The sequence below is a fragment of the Salmo trutta genome, chromosome 16 (genome assembly GCF_901001165.1).
Source record: "Salmo trutta chromosome 16, fSalTru1.1, whole genome shotgun sequence".
Classification (NCBI taxonomy): Eukaryota; Metazoa; Chordata; class Actinopteri; order Salmoniformes; family Salmonidae; genus Salmo; species Salmo trutta.
The window spans coordinates 1,862,324-1,878,612 of NC_042972.1; the positions used below are offsets into that span (position 1 = coordinate 1,862,324).

The following is a 16,289-nucleotide window of genomic DNA, read 5'->3' on the forward strand; positions in this document are numbered from 1 at the left end:
GATATGACTGGGGTTGGGGGTATGGGGGATATGACTGGGTTGAGGGTATGGGGGATATGACTGGGTCGGGGATATATGACTGGGTTGGGGGTATGGGGGTATATGACTGGGTTGGGGGTATGGGGGATATGACTGGGTCGGGGGTATGGGGTATATGACTGGGTCGGGGTATATGACTGGGTTGGGGGGTATGGGGGTATATGACTGGGTCTGGGGTATATGACTGGGGTGGGGGTATATGACTGGGTCGGGGGGTATATGACTGGGGTCGGGGGTATATGACTGGGTTGGGGGTATGGGGGATATGACTGGGTTGGGGGTATGGGGGATAATGACTGGGTTGTGGGTATGGGGGATATGACTGGGTTGGGGTATGGTGGAATATGACTGGGTTGGGGTATGGGGTGATAATGACTGGGTCGGGGGTATGGGGTATATGACTGGGTTGGGGGTATGGGGATATAACTGGGTTGGGGGTATGGGGTATATGACTGGGTTGGGTGTATGGGGGATTTGACTGGGTTGGGGGGTATGGGGGGGATATGACTGGGTTGGGGTATGGGGGATATGACTGGGTTGGGGGTATGGGGGGATATGAGCTTGGTTGGGGGTATGGGGGATATGACTGGGTTGGGGGAAATGGGGGATATGACTGGGTTGGGGTTATGGGGGATATGACTGGGTTGGGGTATGGGGGATATGACTGAGTTGGGGGTAATGGGGGGGGGATAGACTGGGTCGGGGTATGGGGGATATGACTGGGTCGGGGGTATGGGGGATATGACTGGTTTGGGGGATATGACTGGGTTGGGGGTATGGGGGATATGACTGGGTTGGGGGTTTGGGGGTATGACTGGGTCGAGGGTATGGGGGATATGACTGGGTTGGGGGTATGGGGGATATGACTGGGTTGGGGGTATGGGGGATATGACTGGGTTGGGGGTATGGGGAAAATGACTGAGTTGGGGTATGGGGGATATGACTGGGTTGGGGGTATGGGGGATATGACTGAGTTGGAGGTATGGGGGATATGACTGGGTCGGGGGTATGGGGGATTTGACTGGGTCGGGGGTATGGGGGATATGACTGGGTTGGGGGTATGGGGGATATGACTGGGTTGGGGGTATGGGGGATATGACTGGGTTGGGGGTATGGGGGATATGACTGGGTCGGGGGTATGGGGTATATGACTGGGTTGGGGGTATGGGGATATAACTGGGTTGGGGGTATGGGGTATATGACTGGGTTGGGGGTATGGGGATATGACTGGGTTGGGGGTATGGGGGATATGACTGGGTCGGGGGTATGGGGGATATGACTGGGTTGGGGGATATGACTGGGTTGGGGGTATGGGGGATATGACTGGGTTGGGGGTATGGGGGATATGACTGGGTCGGGGATATGGGGGATATGACTGGGTTGGGGGATATGACTGGGTTGGGGGTATGGGGGATATGACTGGGTTGGGGGTATGGGGGATATGACTGGGTTGGGGTATGGGGTATATGACTGGGTTGGGGTATGGGGGATATGACTGGGTTGGGGGTATGGGGTATATGACTGGGTTGGGGGTATGGGGGATATGACTGGGTTGGGGGTATGGGGATATGACTGGGGTTGGGGGATATGACTGGGTCGGGGGTATGGGGGATATGACTGGGTATGGGGGATATGACTGGGTTGGGGGGTATGGGGGATATGACTGGGTTGGGGGTATGGGGGATATGACTGGGTTGGGGGTATGGGGGATATGACTGGGTTGAGGGTATGGGGGATATGACTGGGTTGGGGGTATGGGGGATATGACTGGGTTGGGGGTATGGGGGATATGACTTTTCAATGTTATCCCCCCTCCCCCTATACCCCCCCCCCAAGTCACTCTGTATAACATAATCTGCTAAATGACTCATATGTTATTTATTTTTTAGTTACCATCACCTGTTGAGCCCCACATTTTCTAGCAAAAATGTAAAATTAAAAAAAATTGTGGAGGGGGCGTGCTTGCCTGTTGTTCGTTATTTTGGCTTTAATAAGTGTCACAAATCAGTTTGCAAACAATGTTAAAATAAATATCAATCAGAGTAAAGCAGCTCCAATATACAGGTGTTTCAGCCCAGCTCAGTGCTTTCTGTGGTGGAGGGGCAGCCAGAGGAATATACAGGTGTTTCAGCCCAGCTCAGTGCTTTCTGTGGTGGAGGGGCAGCCAGAGGAATATACAGGCGTTTCAGCCCAGCTCAGTGCTTTCTGTGGTGGAGGGGCAGCCAGAGGAATATACAGGTGTTTCAGCCCAGCTCAGTGCTTTCTGTGGTGGTGGGGCAGCCAGAGGAATATACAGGTGTTTCAGCCCAGCTCAGTGCTTTCTGTGGTGGTGGGGAAGCCAGAGGAATATACAGGTGTTTCAGCCCAGCTCAGTGCTTTCTGTGGTGGAGGGGCAGCCAGAGGAATATACAGGTGTTTCAGCCCAGCTCAGTGCTTTCTGTGGTGGAGGGGCAGCCAGAGGAATATACAGGTGTTTCAGCCCAGCTCAGTGCTTTCTGTGGTGGTGGGGCAGCCAGAGGAATATACAGGTGTTTCAGCCTAGCTCAGTGCTTTCTGTGGTGGAGGGGCGAGCCAGCAGAAAATACTTAGCGTTGCGCCGTGATTAGCTGTGTTCTGTCACTCAGGTGGACACTACGTCACCGCCAAGTCTAAGGGTAGAGATACAAAATTCAAGCCCCTTGTGTGCCGCCACAGAGTTACATTAGAAGTGCCCATCCAAGAAGGCCATTGGCCACAGAAGGTCATTGGCCACAGATAAAATGACGTCAAATCACGTTACATCTACCGTAGCTTTGATTGGACTGATCATGTCAACATCATACTTTCAAAACCTTAGCTATCAGTCATCATCATGAATCAAGTCGACAACCTACTGGCTAATCCTTTTCAATCCTTGTCATATGAAGAGAAATAACGAAGAGAAATGACAGATAAAACATATCGGTGCTCATCGGCCATTTTTTTTCTACTGCATCATTGATTGTATGTTGTTTTACTCCATATGTAACTCTGTGTTTTTGTATGTTGTCGAACTGCTTTGCTTTATCTTGGCCAGGTCGCAATTGTAAATGAGAACTTGTTCTCAACTTGCCTACCTGGTTAAATAAAGGTGAAATAAAAAAAATAAAAAAAAATTAGACATAAACATTACACAACAAGTTGGAAATCGCAAATTCAACAATGAGTGGTTTGGAAGGAGTCGGTGGCTAACTGCAAGCACAGCAAAGCAATCATTAGCCTGCTATTCAATGCAGTGGATGTGTGGTCCCAAGTCTAAGATTAAGGGTCTCTTTTCCTAGTTTAAAATGATAAACATTCAACATTGGCCATGCTGTCAATGAAGCATGATTTGTGGTAAGGTGTAAGGACAGCTTTACGTAGGCCTTAACAGTTTGTGGGCATCGCTTGTCACCGTTATAGTGCAATTCATGTATTGTGAAGTGTTGTGGCTTTGCTGGCATGTTTCCCACCAAGACTTACATGAGAAAATTTGACACTGATGTCAGGTTATATTGTGGTATGAGTCAGAACAGAATAACACTGTGGGTTTTCCTGTGTAAATGTGCTAGCACCACTGACTAAACAGTAAACATCAGTCTACTGTGAAGTCCCTATGTGCTCAGCTTAAACCACTGACCACAGCAACAGCCAATCACTGAGAAAGCTGTGGTCTCCTGCATCAGTGAGGTCTGTTAGCCCTCTCTCTCTGTTTCTCCACCTAACACCCACAGCCCAACTTTATGACATCACTTCAGCCGAGTGATGGCTACCCATCCACATCGCTTCAGCCAAGGGATGGCTACCCATCCACATCGCTTCAGCCGAGTGATGGCTACCCGTCCACATCGCTTCAGCCGAGTGATGGCTACCCATCCACATCGCTTCAGCCGAGTGATGGCTACCCATCCACATCGCTTCAGCCGAGTGATGGCTACCCATCCACATCGCTTCAGCCGAGTGATGGCTACCCATCCACATCGCTTCAGCCAAGTGATGGCTACCCGTCCACATCGCTTCAGCCAAGTGATGGCTACCCATCCACATCGCTTCAGCCGAGTGATGGCTACCCATCCACATCGCTTCAGCCAAGTGATGGCTACCCGTCCACATCGCTTCAGCCAAGTGATGGCTACCCATCCACATCGCTTCAGCCGAGTGATGGCTACCCATCCACATCGCTTCAGCCGAGTGATGGCTACCCATCCACATCGCTTCAGCCGAGTGATGGCTACCCATCCACATCGCTTCAGCCAACTGACGTTTCTTCGCCACCATGAGTCCCAACGATTTCTAATCATTGGTCCCAGAAACCGACGGGTTGGGCAATAGCTGACCTACATGATGACTTTTTCAACTTTGATACTCTGATTTGTTAAGACGATCCAATCGCTGATGAATTTGTGTACAACGCCCCTCAATTTGAAGTCACTCAAAACAACTTCTAGGATGGCAGTTTAGACTGAACAAAACATTAAGAACACCTGCTCTTTCCATAACAGACTGACCAGGTGAATTTGTGAAATATTTAAGTACCTTTGAACAGGGTATGATAGTAGGGGCCATGTGTTAAGAACTGTAACGCTGCTGGGTTTTTCCATGCACAACAGATTCCCGTGTGTAGAAAAGAATGGTTCACCACCCAAAGGACATCCAGCTAATTTGACACAACTGTGGGGAAGCATTGGAGCATTGAGTCAACATGGGCCAGTATCCCTGTGGAACACTTTCTACATCTTGTAGAGTCCATGCCCCGGCGACTTGAGGCTTTTCTGAGGGCAAAAGGGGGGGGGGGGGTGTACTTGGTATACTCAGTGTATGCAGAGATCGATAAGAGCAACGGAATTTCAATTCATGGTGGATCTTCATGCAAGTGCTTCTCTACCCTGGGTGCCAATCTGTTTCATTGTCAATCCAAATGTCTGATTGAACTAGAAGAGCAGAAACAAACCAGGTCTCAGGTCAGTGTTCCTCACAAAAACAGGTATTATTATGTGTATATGATTACAAAAACAGGGCAACTTCACTTTAAGGTTTTAATAAAAATCTGTGACAGACAGAAAGACAAAACTAAATAAAAAAGTGGAAAAGAAGTTACAACACCGACTCAACAACAAAGTTTTTTTATTTTTATTAAAAGATGAAATAAAAATATGAATGTCGATCACTTTATCTTCTCATTATTCATGATTAGATTCCCAATAACATTTGTTCATTTAAAAATCAGCCAGGGTTCTGTAGACAGGACAACATCTCATAATAAACAGGTCTCTGTTTACACCGAGAGAGAGAGAGAGAGAGAGACACACACACACACACCACACACACACACACACACACACACACACACACACACCAAGAGAGAGAGAGAGAGAGAGAGACACACACACCAAGAGCCAAGAGAGACACACACACACACACACACACACACACACACACACACCAAGAGAGACACACACACACACACACACACACTAAGAGACACACACACACACACACCCCAAGAGCGACACACACACACACACAAAGAGAGAGACACACACACAAAGAGAGAGAGACACACACCAAGAGAGAGAGACACACACACCAAGAGAGACACACACACACACACACACACACTAAGAGAGAGAGACACACACACCAAGAGAGAGACACACACACACACACACACACCAAGAGAGACACACACACACACACACACTAAGAGAGAGAGACACACACACCAAGAGAGAGACACACACACACACAAAGAGAGAGACACAGAAACATCAAGACAGAGACATATCAAGAGCCACACACATCGAGGCTGAGGATGGCGTGCTGCGTCCCCATCTACAGGAAGTCATCTAACGGGTGGTAGGAAATGGACCACAGCATCTCTGCTTCCTGTGAGAAGGAAACACACATCATTATTGACACAGATACTGTGTTGGTCTAATCCTTTTTTTAACCAATAAAGAAAGGTGTTGGAGAATCAGAGTGTGAGAGGCCCTACTCTCTAGGACATTCTGGTGGGTTACGAAGAACAAACCAATGTCTAACTCTGTCCCTAGAGACCTGGAGGTGTTTGAAGACCATAACAGTCCCTAGAGACCTGGAGGTGTTTGAAGACCATAACAGTCCCTAGAGACCTGGAGGTGTTTGAAGACCATAACAGTCCCTAGAGACCTGGAGGTGTTTGAAGACCATAACAGTCCCTACAGACCTGGAGGTGTTTGAAGACCATAACAGTCCCTAGAGACCTGGAGGTGTTTGAAGACCATAACAGTCCCTAGAGACCTGGAGGTGTTTGAAGACCCTCTTGGCAGAGGGCTTTGAGTAGTCAAACAGTTTGAGGATGTAGTCACGTGACTCCCGACGCCAGAATCTGTTCGGTGGGGTGGAATGCCAAGACGTGAGCTCGTAAACGTGGTCGTACAGTGTTCTGATCACAGGGTGGTTCTCCACGTTCTACTGGGCCGTCTCATTCCTCATCACCTAGAACACACAGGGAGCACAGCGTTCTGTTCACTGGGCTCCGGACAAACTTGGAGCACTAGGCAGGGAAAAGCATGCATCCCGATTCTCTACACTTCCAGTCATGGATTTAACAACGGTGGAAAACTCCAAGCTAATACTTCTTAATCCATGAGAGTGTCAAGTGTACAATTTAGGAGAAGAGTGAAGAATAGGGACTTAGCCTTCTCTGCGTCTTACCTCTTTGGGCATGGCACTCTTGGCCAGCATATGTTCTGTGTCCAGAGACTTTGATGGAGGCGTCCGCCGAGCCCTTAGCGATGGGCTGCCGTCTCGACAGGGACCTTAATGGGATGTCACATAGCAAGTCTCGTACTCAAGACACCTCAGGGGGGCATGCTCTGGACGTCTGCTTTAAAACTCCAGGTCGATGCCAACGCCCCCGATGCCACTGTATCAGACCGTCTGATGTTATACTGCACACCGCCATCATCATTCTCCACGCCTGGGAATGAACGGCGCGATACAGTTCATTAAAAACACTACGGCACGACATTGTAGACAGGTTGCTAGCATACTGCACCGTCGCCATTTGCAAGGCAAGATTGATGGATGAAATGACGACGCAATATAGTTCAACCCAAAACAGAGACACTGCAGAGACATGTAGGTGGTATCCTGATATGGACCCAAAACAGAGACATGTAGCTGGAATCCTGATATGGACCCAAAACAGAGACATGTAGGTGGAATCCTGATATGGACCCAAAACAGAGACATGTAGCTGGAATCCTGATATGGACCCAAAACAGAGACATGTAGGTGGAATCCTGATATGGACCCAAAACAGAGACATGTAGGTGGAATCCTGATATGGACCCAAAACAGAGACATGTAGCTGGAATCCTGATATGGACCCAAAACAGAGACATGTAGCTGGAATCCTGATATGGACCCAAAACAGGGACATGATCATCAACTAGATGATGAGCCGCAGCCCGATTTTTGTTGTTGTTGAGTAGAGGGTCAGGGGTGGAAAATAATTACAAATAATTTGTAGACTACAAGAAGCCCAAATATATATAATATTTGACTATAACAATAATGTCAAACCTTATATTTATAAAGGATCATGTCTCTATTATATAAATAAACGTTAAATAAAAAATGTAATGAATAATGGGTGGGAATAGTTCTAGTCTTGACCTCTGGGATCAGGTTGTTCACCATGTTGGTGTAACAGCCATTCAACAGCTGGCTGATGATCAGCCGGTAAAGGTCCTGAAGTCTCGGTTTGGGACTAAACATCTCGGCTCAGGCTTCAATGGGACGATTACAACTTGGCTACAATGGACATGGTCAGCATTAGTTGCTATCAATAGTGTTTTTATTATCGACTTCTATAGCTAGTTAACCAATTTATGGCGTTGTGGATGGTTTATCTAAGCTAGCTAACATACCAATTGAACCTACAATGCGAGATAGCTAAACTTAGTTATTAACTAGCAAGGTACAGTAGCTAGTTACAACAAAACAATCACTTTAACGTACAAACACAAATCGTAGACCGGGAAAAGTATCATGCAAACGGTAAACAAGCACCTGATGTTTGCAAAATAACTTGCACCGACCGAGTTTAGGGAACAGAAATCAAATACGTTATGACCAACTAATGAATTAACTTACTAGCTATCCCAACATTGTGCAAGTAACGATTACACCAAACGTACACGTTCTTATGTTACAACACAACAAGAATATTAAACTAAAAGAAACTTCACATCTAATAAAAAAATAATAATAATAATTAACGGCGCATGCGCTGCTACGTCACTTACGTTATGCCTCGTATCTCTACGTCATTACGTCACGGCGCTTGTACGTAACGGAGCTTGTTCACGAGTTTCAACATGGCGAAGGATCATCCAAGTCCATTTCTGACAACTAAACAATAGTACAATAACTATGGCTGGAGTTGACGAGGCAGTTCTCATCGGACTGTGTGACGGGCCAATCGATTCAAAACGATATCCGATGTCTTACATGACGAACAAAATTGGCGATCAACCGGATAAGCTTCCATTGATATCATGGCAACATCCATGCTGTGGTCTGTGCGGCGCGGTCATGGCCCATGTGGTGCAGGTGTACTGCCCTCTAGCGGCGTCTCCTTACCACCGCACCCTGAACGTGTTCGCCTGTCCCGGGTCACAGTGCAGCGGACAACCGGAGAGCTGGAGGGTTCTGCGGTCTCAGTGTCTGGAATCAGAGGTCAGGACCAACCCTGTGGTCCAACCATCAGCCCACGCCGCAGTTAAAGAGGTTCCCATGACAACCGCATACTGGTGTGATGGGACTGATGACTGGGGCGAGGAAGAGGACAAACAGAATAGGGGAGATGATGGATGGGACAAGGCCCAGAAACAAGCTCATATTGGGGGAGAAGACCCTGAGATCCTTTTATTCACCGGGACCTCCTCTGAGTTGGATGTGAGTGGCAAACTTCAGGGACTCAATCTGGAAGGAGGAGAAAAGGTGGAGGAGGAAGAGGAGGTCCCGGGTAACATCCCTACCTACAGACCTTTCTACATCAGTGTGGTGGATGAGACTGACCTGGGTGGTCAGTCAGATCTGGAGCACGCTGAGACTCTGCTGAGGGAGTACGAGCAGAGAGAGGGAGTAGGGAACATCGGGAGCTCTGAGGGTGGAGGAGGGGAGGAGAGGTACGAGAAAGACAACCCCAGACACGGAGACGCAGTGTTCTCCCGTTTCATGAAAAGAATCTCTGTGTGTCCGGAGCAGGTGTTACGGTACAGTTGGCACGGGTCTCCTCTCTTTTTGTCTGACCCTCCCTCTGATCTGCCTTGGATTAAACCTGGCTGCCGTCGCTGTGGAGGAATCAGGGTGTTTGAGTTCCAGCTGATGCCTGCTCTGGTCAGCCTGCTGCAGAGGACAGACGATGGGTCAAGGTCGGCGGTAGAGATGGGGGATGTAGAGATGAATACGGGGCTGGAGTTTGGGACTGTGATTGTGTTTACTTGTAGAAACAGCTGTTGGTCGTCAGGCTCGACGTCACCTGTGGAAGAGTTTATCTATCTACAGCCAGATCCAGACCAGAAACTCTTCAAATAACTGACTTAGTTTCCATACACAGTTTTTATGCGAGTAAAGTGATAATTGTTTTCCGTTAAGACGTGGTGGGATGTTTTTTGTGTAAAATTTAAAATATGCTAGAAATACCTTTTTATGCGCAAATATTGGTATAATAACAAAGTAAAGTTGAGAGTCGTGATGATATGGTGTGTGGTCTATTGAATGGAATTACGTTGTAATGAAAGAATAAAGGATGTTTTTTGGAAAGAATAAAGAATTCAGAAAGTTAAACATTGTTTGCCAGTGTGTCTTTCATTTTACAGTAGTATTTATCACTAGAGAAATAATGCATAAAATAAAGACAAAACATTGAAAAATAAAAAAGCCTGATTAGAAACCGGAGAACATTCTCGTAATTCTTTTCACTACTTTGGCTAAATTATAGATAAATTCAAAATGTATAGGAGAGCGCTGACATCACAGCAGTTGATGTTGAGTTCTATAGTTGCCAGGGCGCCTTAATAGCAGCCTAAGCACAGAGCTCCTGTACATTTATACATATATTTTGTTATTTTTAGGTGTTTTTCATATATATATATATATATATATTTTTTTTTTTTAAATCAGCTCTTTTGTTTTTGATAACATTGGGAGTTTTTATTGCATATATCTGGTGTTTTTGAGCCACAGATTTGCAGGTTGACTGACAGGTTAAAACACTTTTTTGGCTTGGCTTGCTAGCTTTTGTTTGGAAAAAAAGTACCATCTTTTTTTGTTTCACCAAGCTGCCAATTCCAGATCTTTTGAGAACATAATTTAAGGAGTGGCCTGAAGCGTGATAAGAATGGAAGACAGAGGAATACAACAGTGCTGAGGCAGAGGGCTCATAGTGAGGACGACTGGCTACTACTCTGAACTGTGTGGGGTGAGCTTTCTGGAGCCCAGAGCGGCTGAGGGCATCAGCCAAGTTTGCTGCTACACCGATTTGGAAGAGTTTCTACCAGATCATCAGCAGACTCTATCGTTTACCATCCTCTGACCGTCTCTCTCCGCTCAAGTTATGAACTGACCATCTCTATCTTCAGTTGAAGCAGCTTTCAAAGACTTGGTCTGTTATTGGTTGACCTGTCATGACATATAGCTTGTTTGTTGTTTTGCTTTGAGGTGCTATGAAAAGCGTATATAGAAGTTTACTAAATGATGATGATGATTATTATTGTTGTTGTACAATCAACTGAGCTATGTAGTCTACTGTACAATATTCACCTTTCTGGCTTTCTTTAGAAATGTGTCTGAATGTAATGTAGCCTCTATGTGGGGAAATGAGAGCCTGATGTGTGAGGATTCCCTATACATAGGGCACTACCTTCGACCATAACCAAATGGGCCCTACATAGGGCACTACCTTTGACCATAACCAAATTGGCCCTACATAGGGCACTACCTTTACTACCTAACCAAATGGGCCCTACATAGGGCACTACCTTTACTACCTAACCAAATGGGCCCTACATAGGGCACTACCTTTGACCATAACCAAATGGGCCCTACATAGGGCACTACCTTTACTACCTAACCAAATGGGCCCTACATAGGGCACTACCTTTGACCATAACCAAATGGGCCCTACATAGGGCACTACCTTTACTACCTAACCAAATGGGCCCTACATAGGGCACTACCTTTACTACCTAACCAAATGGGCCCTACATAGGGCACTACCTTTACTACCTAACCAAATGGGCCCTACATAGGGCACTACCTTTACTACCTAACCAATGGGCCCTACATAGGGCACTACCTTCTGGACCTAATCACCAAATGGCCCCTACATAGGCCTACTTTACTACCTAACCAAATGGGCCCTACATAGGGCACTACCTTTACTACCTAACCAAATGGGCCCTACATAGGGCACTACCTTTACTACCTAACCAAATGGGCCCTACATAGGGCACTACCTTTGACCATAACCAAATTGGCCCTGGTGAAAAGTAGTGCACTACGTAGGGAACATGATGCCACTATACAGGGAACATGATGCCACTATACAGGGAACATGATGCCACTATACAGGGAACATGATGCCACTATACAGGGAACATGATGCCACTACACAGGGAACATGATGCCACTATACAGGGAACATGATGCCACTTACACAGGGAACATGAAACCACTATACAGGGAACATGATGCCAACTATACAGGGAACATGATGCCACTATACATGATGCCACTACACAGGGAACATGATGCCACTATACAGGGAACATGATGCCACTATTACAGGGAACATGACGCCACTATACAGGGAACATGATGCCACTATACAGGGAACATGATGCCACTATACAGGGAACATGATGCCACTATACAGGGAACATGATGCCACTATACAGGGAACATGATGCCACTACACAGGGAACATGATGCCACTATACAGGGAACATGATGCCACTATACAGGGAACATGATGCCACTATACAGGGAACATGATGCCACTACACAGGGAACATGATGCCACTATACAGGGAACATGATGCCACTACACAGGGAACATGAAACCACTATACAGGGAACATGATGCCACTATACAGGGAACATGATGCCACTATACATGATGCCACTACACAGGGAACATGATGCCACTATACAGGGAACATGATGCCACTATACAGGGAACATGACGCCACTATACAGGGAACATGATGCCACTATACAGGGAACATGATGCCACTATACAGGGAACATGATGCCACTACAGGGAACATGATGCCACTATACAGGGAAAATGATGCCACTATACAGGGAACATGATGCCACTATACAGGGAACATGATGCCACTATACAGGGAACATGATGCCACTATACAGGAACATGATGCCACTATACAGGGAACATGATGCCACTATACAGGGAACATGACCCACTATACAGGGAACATGATGCCACTATACAGGAACATGATGCCACTATACAGGGAACTGACGCCATATACAGGGAACATGATGCCACTATACAGGGAACATGACGCCACTATACAGGGAACATGATGCCACTATACATGATGCCACTACAGGAACATGATGCCATACAGGGAACATGATGACTATATGATGCCACTATACAGGGAACATGATGCCACTATACAGGGAACATGATGCCACTATACAGGGAACATGATGCCACTACACAGGGAACATGATGCCACTATACATGACGCCACTATACAGGGAACATGATGCCACTATACAGGGAACATGATGCCACAATACAGGGAACATGATGCCACTATACAGGGAACATGACGCCACCTATACAGGGAACATGACGCCACTATACAGGGAACATGATGCCACTATACAGGGAACATGATGCCACTATACAGGGAACATGATGCCACTATACAGGGAACATGACGCCACTATACAGGGAACATGATGCCACTATACAGGGAACATGACGCCACTATACAGGGAACACGATGCCACTATACATGATGCCACTATACAGGGAACATGATGCCACTATACAGGGAACATGACGCCACTATACAGGGAACATGACGCCACTATACAGGGAACATGATGCCACTATACAGGGAACATGACGCCACTATACAGGGAACATGATGCCACTATACAGGGAACATGATGCCACTACACAGGGAACATGATGCCACTACACAGGGAACATGACGCCACTATACAGGGAACATGATGCCACTATACATGATGCCACTATGCAGGGAACATGATGCCACTAAACAGGGAACATGATGCCACTACACAGGGAACATGATGCCACTACACAGGGAACATGACGCCACTACAATCTACAGGGAACATGATGCCACTATACAGGGAAATCGATGCCACTATACATGATGCCACTCATACATGGAACATGACATGCCACTATACAGGGCACATGATGCCACTATACAGGGAACATGATGCCACTATACAGGGGAACATGAAGGCCACTATACCGGGAACATGATGCCACTATACAGGGAACTGATGATGCCACTATACAGGGAACATGATGCCACCTATACAGGGAACATGATGCCACTATACAGGGAACAAACGATGCCACTATACATTGAATGCCATCTATACAGGGAACATGATTGCCCACTATACCGGGAACATGACGCCCCTATACAGGGAACATGACGCCACTATACAGGGAACATGATGCCACTACATGGGAACATGACGCACTATTAAGGAACATGATGCCACATCAAGGGAACCTGATGCCACTACACAGGGAACATGAATGCCCACTACACAGGGGAACATGACGCCACTATACAGGGAACATTGAGTTGCCACTATACAGGGGAACATGACATGCCACTATACATGATGCCACTATGCAGGGAACATGATAGCCACTATACAGGGAACATGATGCCACTACAAAGGGAACATGATGCCACTACACTAGGGAACATGACGCCATATACAGGGAACATGATGCCACTATTACAGGGAACATGATGCCACTATACATGATGCCACTATACAGGAACATGATGCCACTATACAGGGAACATGAGGCCACTATACAGGGAACATGATGCCACTATACAGGGAACATGATGCCACTATACATGGAACATGATGCCACTATACAGGGACATGATGCCACTATACAGGGAACTGATGCAACTATACAGGGAACATGATGCCACTATACATGATGCCACTATACAGGGAAAATGATGCCCCTATACAGGGAACATGATGCCACTATACAGGGAACATGACATGCCACTATACAGGGAACATGATGCCCCTATACATGAGGCCACTATACATGATGCCACTATACAGGGAAATGACGCACTATACAGGGAACATGACGCCACTATACAGGGAACATGATGCCACTATACAGGGAAACATGATGCCACTATACAGGGAACATGATGCCACTATACAGGGAACATGATGCCACTATACAGGGAACATGATGCCACTATACAGGGAACATGATGCCACTAACACAGGGAACATGATGCCACTATACAGGGAACATGATGCCACTACACAGGGAACATGATGCCACTATACAGGGAACATGATGCCACTACACAGGGAACATGATGCCACTCAACAGGGAACATGATGCCACTATACAGGGAACATGATGCCACTATACAGGGAACATGATGCCACTATACAGGGAACATGATGCCACTATACAGGGAACATGATGCCACTACACAGGGAACATGACGCCACTATACAGGGAACATGATGCCACTATACAGGGAACATGATGCCACTATACATGATGCCACTATACAGGGAACATGACGCCACTATACAGGGAAACATGGGGATGCCACTATACAGGGAACATGATGCCACTATACGGGAACACTGATGCCACTACACAGGGAACATGATGCCACACACAGGGAACATGATGCCACTATACAGGGACATGATGCCACTATACAGGGAAACATGATGCCACTATACATGATGCCACATACATGATGCCACTATAAGGGAACATGACCCACTATACAGGGAACTGACGCAATACAGGGAACATGATGCCACTATAACAGGGAAACATGATGCCACTATACAGGGAACATGATGATACTACAGGGACATGAGCCACTATACAGAGAAAATGATGCCACTATACAGGGAACATGATGCCACTACACAGGGAACATGATGCCACTATACAGGGAACATGATGCCACTATACAGGGAACATGATGCCACTACACAGGGAACATGATGCCACTATACATGATGCCACTATACAGGGAACATGATGCCACTATACAGGGAACATGACGCCACTACACAGGGAACATGATGCCACTACACAGGGAACATGATGCCACTATACATGATGCCACTATACAGGGAACATGATGCCATTATACAGGGAGCATGATGCCACTATACAGGGGACATGATGCCACTACACATGATGCCACTATACAGGGAACATGATGACACTATACATGATGCCACTATACAGGGAACATGATGCCACTATACAGGGAACATGATGCAACTATACATGATGCCACTATACATGATGCCACTATACAGGGAACATGATGCCACTATACAGGGAACATGATGCCACTATACAGGGAACATGATGCCACTATACAGGGAACATGATGCCACTATACAGGGAACATGATGCCACTACACAGGGAACATGATGCCACTATACATGATGCCACTATACAGGGAACATGACGCCACTATACAGGGAACATGATGCCACTATACAGGGAACATGATGCCACTATACATGATGCCACCATACATGATGCCACTATACAGAGAACATGACGCCACTATACAGGGAACATGACGCCACTATACATGATGCCACCATACATGATGCCACTATACAGAGAACATGACGCCACTATACAGGGAACATGATGCCACTATACAGGGAACATGATGCCACTATACAGGGAACATGATGCCACTATACAGGGAACATGATGCCACTATACAGGGAACATGATGCCACTATACAGGGAACATGATGCCACTATACAGGGAACATGATGCCACTACACAGGGAACATGATGCCACTACACAGGGAACATGATGCCACTATACATGATGCCACTATACATTGAACATGATGCCCCTATACAGGGAACATGATGCCACTATACATGACGCC

The 16,289-nt window shown here is 46.7% G+C and overlaps 1 protein-coding gene and 1 pseudogene across 1 annotated transcript; one reads left to right on the forward strand and one right to left on the reverse strand.

The window, feature by feature from the left end:
* Positions 1–5,707: 5,707 nt before the first annotated feature.
* Positions 5,708–7,800, reverse strand: LOC115151158 (cleavage stimulation factor subunit 1-like; annotated as a pseudogene).
* A 532-nt stretch (positions 7,801–8,332) lies between these two features.
* pdcd2l (programmed cell death 2-like) lies at positions 8,333–9,876 on the forward strand. The gene has a single exon (XM_029692728.1). The coding sequence runs from the start codon at positions 8,458–8,460 to the stop codon at positions 9,622–9,624; it is 1,167 nt and encodes a 388-aa protein (XP_029548588.1). The 5' UTR covers positions 8,333–8,457; the 3' UTR covers positions 9,625–9,876.
* Positions 9,877–16,289: the final 6,413 nt, after the last annotated feature.